Raw genomic sequence first — 11,136 nt, 5'->3', positions numbered from 1 at the left:
ACATCTTGAAGAGGAAGAAATATGAGGGTGTTTTAGGTATTTCAGGTTCCTTAGGAAAAGATAAAAAAAAGAGGTAAAAGTCAGTTATTATGGTTGACACTCAGATGAAGACTTTGGCAAACTCGAATCCAAGGCTGTTACAATTTCAAAACTTACAATATAATTTTGACCAGAAATGGTCGTTACGGTGGGGCCCGTCCCCTCCCCCCTGCCTCCGGAGAAAACCTGAATCTATAGAACTCATGCCACGTGGTTCGCTGGTGGACAATCGTCACCATGGAATCCTGCTCTCTCTTTTATTATCCTCACACATTGCTAAAAAAATTCTCTTTTTTTTTTTTTTTTTTATCAAATAAAAAATTTGATGCTAAGCAATTGGTCATTGCCTTAAGTAATCTTTAAGCGTTTAAAAATTGGGAAAACTATAATCTCCTGCATTTTTCTAATACACTTTAAATTAAACATTGGTTCTATTTTGAAATTTGATTAGAACGCTTAAACAATAACCATGTCAGCATTTTTATATTTATTTAGATTACATGTAATTATTATGTTTTTTTAATTTAAAATGTTAATTATTAAATTCCATATATATTCCTTTAGGTTGATATATTTCTATACGTGACCTTTTTTTTAGGAAGCAAGTTTCTTCTTCCACGTTTGAGTTGTATGGTTTCTTCTCCCATGTTAAAATTCTATGATCCTCAATTTTAAATTTTGAATGGACTTATCCATTTCAATTAGTGGTTGTTTTCACTATTTTATATTGATATCATGTGAGATAATTAGACGTATTCTCTATTTTCGGAGGCTTTGAGGTTAGTATGTTCAGATAATATATTTAAACGTACTGAATACGTGCCAAGAAGATATATAAAGTAACGTGCCAAATATGTTTTTTTAAATAAATATAAACGTACCAAAATAATATATAAATGTACCAAATACATACAAAAAAAAAAATATGAACGTACCAAATATGTACCAAGAAGATATATAAAGTAATGTATCAAATATGTAAAAAGGAGAAATATATGTTTAATCAAGAGGAAAAATATGTACCAAATATGTTTTTTTTTAAAATAAATATAAACGTACCAAATACATACAAAAAATAAAACAAACATACCATATATGAACCAAGAAGATATATTAAGTAACGTATCAAATATGTACCAAGAAGAAATCAACGTTTCATGTGTAATTTGAAAGACTTTTTATTAAAATTGAATACTACAATATTTATCTACAGGATCTAAGGAGTTTTGAGATATTATCTAAGAAAATTAAAAGGTATATTAAATATAATGGCAAGTCGCATTTATGTGTATTTTGAAAGACTTTTTATTGGAATTAAATTCTACAATATTTATCAACAAGATTTTAGGAGTTTTGATGTATTATCTAGGAATTAAAAGGTATATTTATATAATGGCAAGTTGGATAATTTAAATTATAAAAAAGGCTACTTCTAATCCATTTAGCACCTAAATTGTAGGAAGATGTTTAATCAAAACTCTAAAAGGCATAAATGTTTAATTTCAAAATTTTAAAACCTAGGCATTTGTATCAAAACCCCCCCTTACAAATTAAAAAATGATGTTTAGACTTATTTAGCGCCCGCCTAGCCCATTTAATCCCTTCAGACCTGCTTAGGCAGGCGCCTAAGTCACGACTCTCACTTAAACATAAAATAGATAACATTTATTTTGCATTATACTTTCTCAATAAATTGTAAGAGGCTTATTGAATACTTAGATTGTAACATCCCACATCGCCCAGGAGAGTGGATCCTATAAGCCTTATATGTATATTCTCATCTCTACCTAGCACGAGGCTTTTTAGGAGCTCATTGGCTTCAGATTCCGTAGGAACTCCGAAGTTAAGCGAATAACGTGCAAGAGCAATCCCATGATGGGTGATCCATTGGGAAGTTCTCGTGTAAGTTCCCAAAAACAAAACCGTGAGGGTGTGGTCGAGGCCCAAAACGGACAATATTGTGCTATGACGGAGTCGAGCCCGGGAAGTGGTGAGGGCCCGGGTCGGGATGTGAAAATTTGGTATCAAAGCCAATCCCTGGCCGGAAGTGTGCCGACGAGGACGTCTTCCGACCCCTAAGGGGGTGGATTGTAACATCCCACATCGTGCACTGCTCGGAAGTGTGCCGATGAAGATGTTGGGCCCCTAAGGGGTGGATCATATAAGCCTTATATGTATATTCTCATCTCTACTAGCACGAGGCCTTTTGGGAGCTCATTGGCTTCGGGTTCCATAGGAACTCCGAAGTTAAGCGAGTAGCGCGCAAAAGCAATCTCATGATGGATGATCCACTGGGAAGATATGTGTGAGTTCCTAGAAACAAAACCGTGAAGGTGTGGTCGGGGCCCAAAGTGGACAATATCATGCTACGACAGAGTCAAGCCCGGGATGTGGTGGGGACCCTGATTGGGATGTGACATAGATGAACACTCATTATATGCTTGTTCCCCATGTTTTTAATATGTTCAAATACTTTATAATTTATATGTAATTTTATTTTGCTATTTATGTTTTCAATACAATTATGTAATTTTTTTTAAGTATAAGAGGACATTTATAATAAACATAATTAAAATTAGAAAAACTGCCTAAGCGCTGCCTAGACAGCTAGGCGCTAAGCTCCTACCTACCGCCCAACTAGCGCCTAACGGTTTTTAGGACCTTATTCTCAGATACATGACACTCTCCCCCAATTTAAAATCTTGATGATTAAAATTACAAAGAAAAACAAAATAGAAAAAAGAGGCATGCTTGCTTCATGATATAGCAAGTGTAAGAATCTATGTGAATGGGTCATGTCGTATTCATGTTCTTTGTCTGCCAAGTGTTGTGTTCATGTTTTTGGTCTGCCGACCTATTTATAGTTATGTCGTGTTTGGATTCAACCCTATGACTCTCAAAAAAAATGGTTAGTGTTTCATGCACTTCCCTCTTTTTCTATTAGACGTAAAATTGAATAAAATGAAACGAGAATTAAAGCATAAACGCACAGAAGGTCAAAGGTGTGCAAAAATCACTTTCCGCAATAATATCTCAAGCTTTTGTAAATGTAACTACAGTTACCAACGTTCTTTTTGGGTTTCATAACGTTTGTTTTTTGAATGATTTAAAACTTATTCACAATGTGGGAACAAAATTTAGAGCTAACAACTCATAGCCCTCTATAAATTTCAAATCAGTACAATGATATGAAAACTTATCAAACCACGCAGAGGATCAAACCTCCCAGATGATCAAACCTCAGAATACAAGGCAACTTTTAACTGTCAAAAACTCCTCGACGGAGTGATCCAAACGCATTTATTCAGTTTATATGAGTCCCACAAATCTTTATTCAGGACACTCCACTCAGATTCTATGGACTTTTTTAAGGACGAGCATAACGTACAGAAATTCGCCACTGTATCGCGCTCCTACAAGACGGGCAATCCTTCATGCCCTGTTTCTCGTGGAGCTCATTGCATGTTCTACAAACCACTTGATGGGCACACGGTAGGAAGACAACGGACATTTCCTCAGAGAGGCACATCACACACTCCCGTTCACGTTTCACCCCTCCTGTCTCAGAGTAGTCTTGAATATCCTTCACTACTTCCGAGATGTATGGCATCCGGGACCCCTTGTGATCCAGGCCATTTTCGATGTCTGTTACTTTGCTGGCGTAGCTCCCATCAATGCCCCTCCGCAGCGCAGCAATTTTTGAAGAATCACTCTTGTGTCTCAATTGAGAGATTTCTTTTTCAAGTTTCTGAATATCATCTTTGTACTTCTGCAGATTGTTTTCTGCTTTCAGTTTAATCATATCCTCCTTGGATTTTGTTGAAGCCCCTATCTGTTCCCGTTCTTTTTTTATCGAACTGACCTGCTCAAGTACTTCTGCCTTTGATTTTTCTTCCTGTTGCCATCTAGCCTGCGACATACTTGACCTTTGTGAGACGAAGCTCAGAATTAAACCTATTCAGAAAGAAAATAGAGTAAAACCAACAACACAACATTTTCAAGTTTTCATCAAAATGAGCTGTACAACACCGTTACATGCCGTTTCTCAAAGTTCACACCATCGGTCCATCAATCCCCTCGTCTAATTTATATCTTCCAATGTGAGACTGATTTTCAAGTTACAAAATGTGTGTTTGCACATGTACATGCATGTGTGCTAATATAAGATAATATAAACTCCAAAATGAGAGAGCAAATATATAGCAAGCAAATGACAAGACTAAACCATCTTCATTACAAAACATGCACAAGTACCACTTATATTCCAAACGATTTCATAATCTGTCATCCCAAAGAAGTAGCATGTTATAAGACGTGTAAATACCTCAAACCAAATAAATTCACAATTTCACATGCATGAATTGCCAATTTGGAGTACTTGGAAATCAAGTATTTAGAATGTACCTCCAATTGTTCCTGGAGATCTTTTGCTTGTTCTAGTTCCTGTAGCAGCTGTTTTAACTTGCGTTTTTCAGTCGCAAGTTCTTCACTGAACATGGTTTTCTGCTTCTCCCATGACTGAAACTTCATCAGTGTCTTCTTCTCCCTTTTAGATACCTCCTGACAGCTTGCAGCAGACTCTGCAGCACGTACTTTAGCAGCCTCCATATCCTGCCTCAAGGCAGCATTCTCCACCTCAAGCCTCCGGACGGAAGAATTTGCCCGTTCAACCTGGCTACTAGCCTTGCAGAGAGCATTTTCCATCTCAGAAAGCTTCTTCATGGTGTTTTCTTCCAGCGTTTGCTTCTCTTTCTTCAGCCGCTCAACTTCTTCTTTCTCTTGCCTCAATGACTTAAGTTCAGCCTTGTCCTTGCTCAATCTACGCGCAGCCTGCATAACCTTCTGATTTGCCCATTCTGTCCACTCTTGGAGCTGATTTTGCAAGTCCCGTGCCCTCGGAACCAACTTTAAAATCATTTCATCTTTCTTGTCCCGGGGGACCCACTGCCCCAAGGATTTATCATACGGTATCCCAGCAAAAACAGAATTAGTTGCATCAGAGTGACAGCTAATAGGAACTGGATTGGAAATGCTTTTTGGATGCAGAGAAAGGGAAAGCTCAGTATCAGCAACTGATAATGCAGGCGTAGTATTTGCTGAAGGTAATGCAGCTGCAGTATTGACTACAGGTAATGCCGTTGAAGTATTGACAGAAGGTAATGCAGTTGAAGTACCGACAGCAGGTAATGCCGTTTCACAAACAGCAGGTAACATGGACGGGACACTGTTCTTAGGCAAAACAGAAGCAGTACTTTCAACATCCAGGTTAAATGCTCTAGGGGAAGACGGCCCGGCATTGGCAGAAAGATTATTGTTTCCACTTTCTTGAGGCACATCAACTCCCATAGCCTTGCTTATCTTCAAGGAAGCATTCTTCAAATTAACAGCGGTAGAGTCTGACACAGATTTTAGTTTCTTATCCAAGATTAAACCACCCAAACCACTCAGCTTCCCTGTTCTTGAAGACCCTTTACATCCATAAGTCCGGTAACTTTTTTCCAAGTGTAGTGACTTGTGCCGAAGCATGTATTCTCTCTTGGTGGTAACAGAATGAACCTTTCGACTACTTAAAAGCTTTTCCTCTACCACAGGAGATTGAAATGTTCCAGATGCACCAAAAGATTTATCCCCATTCTCAGATGTGGACTGTGCACCCTCTTTCTCAGACAACGATCCACTACGAACAAGGGAATTTTTCAGTTTAGCCATGTTTGAAACCCCACCTGCAATCGTAGGTGTCTCAGACTGTGAACTATGAGAACCAGGAACTGAAGGAACTGGCTTGGAAGGATTCAGAAGATTCAATTCCGAACTTTTGGTTTCTGTTTTTGACTGGGGTTGATTCGGGACGGAGGAACTTCCATTTGAAGCTCCATCACTAATGAAACTATTCAAGGGATCACCATCCATTGCACAAGCATGAGAGACATTCATGTCACAAATCAACAAGCACCACATTGCATCACCAGTGCTGAAAAAAGGCCTAACCTCTCTAAGCACACAAACCAGTTCTGCCAATATGTACTTCTCCAGCTGCTGTAGATCTTCAAAACAGTGATCCCTCGAAGGATCAATTTCTTGGCCACTTCTTAGATAAACTAAAGTATTATCCACTATATTAGACACGGTGTCTTTACACCCATAACAAAGACCAGACCGCAAAACAGCCTTCGCAGCAACTTCTTCAGTGTAACCGCAAGCAACAATCTTTTTTATTGCACTTTTGAAAATCATGTCCAAATTGCTTAGAACAAGCTCTTCAAGTTGGGTTTCTGTGAGGTCACTCCAATCGGCATCCTGAAACTCATCTGCCTCTAGTTCCTCTCTGGGCCGGCTTGGGCTACCCTCGGATGGTACAACAGCACTAGACAATCCAAGGTCGAATTTCAACCCATCAGAATGGTCTTGATTAACACTGCACAGGTCACAGACACCAATTTGTCCATGACTCTGTCTGATTTCGAATTTTTCAGCTGAAAACTCATAGCTTGTGCATTCAGTCTGAGATAAAGGAATAATTTTATTCGGGTCACCTAAAGGCGGATCAGCCCGGAACTTCCTCTTATTCCTACTTCCCTTTTCTTGAACAGCTATTGAGGAAGAGACTTGGGTGGTGCAACTACTACTGCCCTTGGCCACCATTGATGCCATTTCAGCTGCACAAAACAATCTAATCTCAATACATTTACGCATCCAGTTCTATCTATCAGTTCTTAAAGCAATACCAAAACACCAAATTCATCAATTCCATAAAAAATCCATCAAACAACAAACCACTGAAATCAACATTCGTAGCTGCCATCAATATAAAAATTCAGCTCACAACATCACCAACTGATCAATCTAAACAACCCAAATAAACCCAGATTACTAAAAGCTAAATCCCAGTATTAAAATTAACGATTTTTAACATCCCAGAACCAAAATCAACAAGAACACATCAATCAGAGAGAAAGAAAAAAAAAAAAAAAAAAAAAAAAAAAAGACTACCCAGAAGAAAAAACTGAACAATCAATCCGTTTGCAAGAAACCCAGTTGAATTTAGATGAAAATTATGATCTATCAATGTGAAATTCCATACAAATCTCAAAAATAAAATCAGGAAAATTAGATCAAAATAGAAGAATCAGAGCAAAAAATAAAATGCAGAATCTGGTGTTCATGAAAGTTAAAGATCCCCAATACAAATACAAGAATTTGAGGTGATTAATCAGAAGACATGTACGATCGAGACGCACCCGATTTGAGCTAATTGTTCGAGCAATCAAAGGTAGAAACCAGTCTCAGAACACCATAGAATCACAAAGAGAATTCATAGTTGCTTTTTTTTTTTTTCTTCTTATTTTAATTATTAGCTTAAAGAGAAATAAGAGAGCTTTGAACGTCCGTCTCTCAAAAGTTTCGTTGCGGTAAATTTCTTTTTTTATTTTTTATTTTTTATTATTTTTTGTCATGACCAGACCAATTAACCAATGTTTTCAACGACAAAAAAAAAAAAAAAAGAAACCCAAGGTTTGATGAATTTTCATTTTTGTACTAATCATAGTTAAGGAAAATTAGCCACCAACCCAAGTAGATGAATTACTGCACAACTAGCCCCTTGACGGGTGTTTCGGAGCGTATTGTTAACATATTTTTTTAAATATGTATCTCTTTAAATGATGTAGATATGCTTTGAATATATATTTTTAAAATGAAAGCAATTTTGAATTTTTTGAAAGTTTAATCGGTCCTTTATCACATCATATGATACATAACTTGTTTATTTACACGATTTATATTTGATTTTTACACTAGGTGAGGGAGTCTTCCCCTATAGCATGATCATTTAGCAATGTACAAGTTATGTCCATGCACCTTGTGGGATACATTACACCTTACCCTTTTTTATTTGTTTATTTGTCTACTCACCTTTGTTCATTACGCATATATATTATGGATATGCATTGTATATCATCAGTATATGTAATCATGTGTGTCGCGTGCTATAATTTGTCTCATCCCAACCAGCTTATTTTTAATGTTCTATTTTATATTTCCTCTTTTAACAAGTAGTTTAATCAATTTTGAATGATTATATAAAAGTTATCGTCATTTTCCAATTTTTTCCTTTCAAGTTATTCTTCTGTTTGGTTTTTCAAAGGAATGTTATTATATTGTTATCGTATTTTGAATTATTTGATACATTTCAAAGAAATTTTGTATTAAAAAAAAAAGGAAATTAAGTTAAGAAATTTTTTTTTTTTTTGTAAAGCACAATACTTCTTCAATGTGAGGAAATGTAACTTCTAAATGGACATATATCCAAATTAAAAATATTATATATCATTCAAATGAAAACAATTATTTAATTTTAAGTCCAAGGCCTCAAGTTTAATTTTTTTCTCTCGGCTTATAAAATGAAAAATAGGAATATATAAGAAAGCGAGAAGGGACCATGTCGTTATGGTTCGTTTGGTTTGGAACTTAATAGAGGTTAGGCCACATTGGGGCCTATGTGAAGCAAAACACCTAACTGCCACTTTACTAGTTAGCTAGTTTTGGTTGACCAATATTTTTTAATTTCTCATTTAATAATATCTTAGTATTTTCGTTTAGTCAAATAGACATTTTAAAACTTGGTGACTAATTAATCTATAAGACTACAATCACAAATGAGTTGGACAATCAGAAGAGTACTCTTGTCACTTTAAACTCTAGTTCGATTTTCTTTAGTAGACACATAGAGAGATACGGATGATCGCTTGACCTGGCCCTCAAGCAATAGAAAATCACATTGTGACCATCCAATGGATGCCATGGTTGCCGCTCATGTGTTTTATAAAATGGCTTCGAATTAGAGAGTCGTTGGTCCATTTAAAAAAAAAATAGCAATGTAAACCACTTAGTCGTAAGAAAATTACTACCAACTTTTTCACTTCTTTTTGTGTCATGTATTTTTTATTAACACTTAAAATTAAAATTAATTTTGCATACTGATATAATACATGTGTAATGAGTTAAAATGAAAAGGTTATCAGCACTCACTTAATCGTAATACGAAAATAAATTATTTACCCAAAACAACCACGTTCCAAACAACTTCTTATTCTTTATATTTTTTCTCCCCAAAAAATTGCCTCAATCTAAACGCTGTCGTTTGGCCAGGTTAGTTTTGGGACTGGAAAAATGCTTGTTTGTGTTCTTCGTACACGCTATGTAACTCAATTTCCCTAAAACCCTAAACCCTACTGCCCCATCAGACAGCCGTAACCCCCCAATTCCACCAAATTCCAAATCCAAACCCTAATTTCCTCGAATTCCAAAAATGGACCATTCCCAGTCCCACCCGATTCCAAAAGAAAGCAACCCGTCACCGCCGCAACCACCACCTCTCCACGCAGACGTAGAAGACGACGACGAGAATGTAAAACAGCTCAACCAATGCTCTGTTCTCTACCTCTCCTTACAGGTAACAACTATTTTCCCCAATTTTATTAGATTCTAAAATTCTAAAACCCTAAACCCCAAATCACGGAGAACCCGAATTCGGTCTGTGGCTTGCAGGATTGCCTTGTCAAGACTGACAGGAATTGGAAATCTTGTCAACCAGGTACGTAATTTGGGTTCCTAATTTGCAATTCATTTCTCAATTTCATTTTCCAGTAACTGTGAATTTCCTGTTTTAATTTTGTGTGAACAACATTTGATCAGAAGTTCAGGCCTTGAAGGCTTGCAATGAGAGGAGGAAGAAATGACAGAGGAAAGTGGGATAGCAAAAGATGAGCTGCAATCGAGATTTCCCAATTTGTATCAACTTTTGACTAGATTTATAAATGAAATTGTTACCATTTCTTGATTGTCTTTGCATACAATTTGTTCTATCGTTTATTCATTACGGAGTACCAAAGAACATTGTTTTCGCTACTTAGAATCTATTTTTCAAAAGAATGAAGAATTGGATGGAGACCTCAACTATATAATATAAGCTAGATGGATGAAGTAGAAGAGTGCATCCGGCGTGTTGTGTGACCGTCGTATGTCACTGAAGGTCAAAGGAAAATTTATAGGACGACAATAAGACCGACAATGTTTTATGGCACAGAATGTTGGGTGGTGAAACATAACATGTATATAAAATGAGTGTAGCGGAGATGATAATACTTTATTGAATATGTGGGCACACGAGAAATGATAAGATTAGGAATGAGAATATCAGAGGTAAAGTAGGAGTAATTGAAATTGAATGAAAGATGAGAGAAAATCGGTTACGGTGGTTTGGACATGTGAAACGAAGACTTACTGACGCTCTGGTTAGAAGATGCGATTACGGGACAGAGGTTCAGGGCCGAAGGGATAGAGGAAGACCTAGAAGGACTTTGGAAGAGACTCTAAGAAAAAACTTAGAGTACTTGGATCTAATAGAAGACGTGACGCAAAACTGAGCGCAATTGCGTTCTAGAATTCATATAGTCAACCGCACTTAGTGGGAAAAGGCTTTTTTGTTGTTGTTTATTCATTATGATGACTTAGAATTTTTGTCCAAGAGTCTTGGACACCATTATTGTCACAATAAACACATAAAAGGGTAGTGTTCGAAACTGCTCATTTTCAAAGTCAAAAGAAGATATAAAGTCGCGAGAAAGCTCCATGTAAACAAGAATTGAACAATAACTCGACACTTTCACAAGTACTGGGTAGGTGCATTACCCATGCTTCTCCAAAATCCTGAAACCCTTGGTCCCTCAACTCATTAAAATGTGTAGCTATGGTCATTTTCGTTAACTTTGTCAAATGAATTATGTTGCAAATGACCATTGCTACAATTGGAGTCCCTCAACTCATGAAAATGTGTAGTTATTGTCATTTTTGTCAACTTCGTCAGAATTTTGTAAAATAGAAGGATCATTGCTATAATTGGGTTAAAGTTGATGGACCATTATTCCAATTGAGTTAAAAGTTAAGGAACCATTTCTCCAATTGAATTAAAGTTGAAGGACCAATGATAATAGATTTTAGTTGAGGTATTATAGTTGCACGTTTTGATGAGTTGAAGGACTAATAGTAATGGATTTTTAGTTGAGGGACCATTGATTCAATTGAGTTAAAATTAAGGGA

General features: G+C 36.5%; 2 protein-coding genes across 4 annotated transcripts; one reads left to right on the top strand and one right to left on the bottom strand.

Annotated features, from left to right (window-relative positions):
* Nucleotides 1-3,175: 3,175 nt before the first annotated feature.
* LOC137737075 (putative E3 ubiquitin-protein ligase RF298) lies at nt 3,176-7,450 on the bottom strand. Of its 2 annotated transcripts, none has more exons than XM_068476433.2 (3): nt 7,278-7,450; nt 4,444-6,695; nt 3,176-3,993 (listed from the first exon to the last, which is right to left on the bottom strand). In XM_068476433.2, the coding sequence occupies exons 2-3, from the start codon at nt 6,688-6,690 to the stop codon at nt 3,988-3,990; spliced, it is 2,253 nt and encodes a 750-aa protein (XP_068332534.2). In that variant the 5' UTR covers nt 6,691-6,695; nt 7,278-7,450; the 3' UTR covers nt 3,176-3,987. The 2 variants fall into 2 exon arrangements, with proteins under 2 accessions (XP_068332534.2, XP_068332533.2); XM_068476432.2 differs by having other exon boundaries at nt 3,176-3,949.
* Nucleotides 7,451-9,165: 1,715 nt separating this feature from the next.
* On the top strand, nt 9,166-9,877 carry LOC137736492 (Cox19-like CHCH family protein). 2 transcript variants are annotated; one of them, XM_068475754.2, is made up of 3 exons: nt 9,166-9,490; nt 9,586-9,631; nt 9,741-9,877. In XM_068475754.2, exons 1-3 carry the CDS (start codon nt 9,347-9,349, stop codon nt 9,758-9,760), a joined length of 210 nt encoding a protein of 69 aa, XP_068331855.1. In that variant the 5' UTR covers nt 9,166-9,346; the 3' UTR covers nt 9,761-9,877. The 2 variants fall into 2 exon arrangements, with proteins under 2 accessions (XP_068331855.1, XP_068331854.1); XM_068475753.2 differs by having other exon boundaries at nt 9,172-9,490; nt 9,733-9,877.
* The last annotated feature ends 1,259 nt before the right edge of the window (nt 9,878-11,136 follow it).

Source organism: Pyrus communis, chromosome 13, assembly GCF_041283825.1.
Source record: "Pyrus communis isolate YQ-2024b chromosome 13, ASM4128382v1, whole genome shotgun sequence".
Lineage (NCBI taxonomy): Eukaryota > Viridiplantae > Streptophyta > Magnoliopsida > Rosales > Rosaceae > Pyrus > Pyrus communis.
Note: the sequence above shows the minus strand (reverse complement) of the source record. Positions and strands in the feature narration are given on the sequence as shown.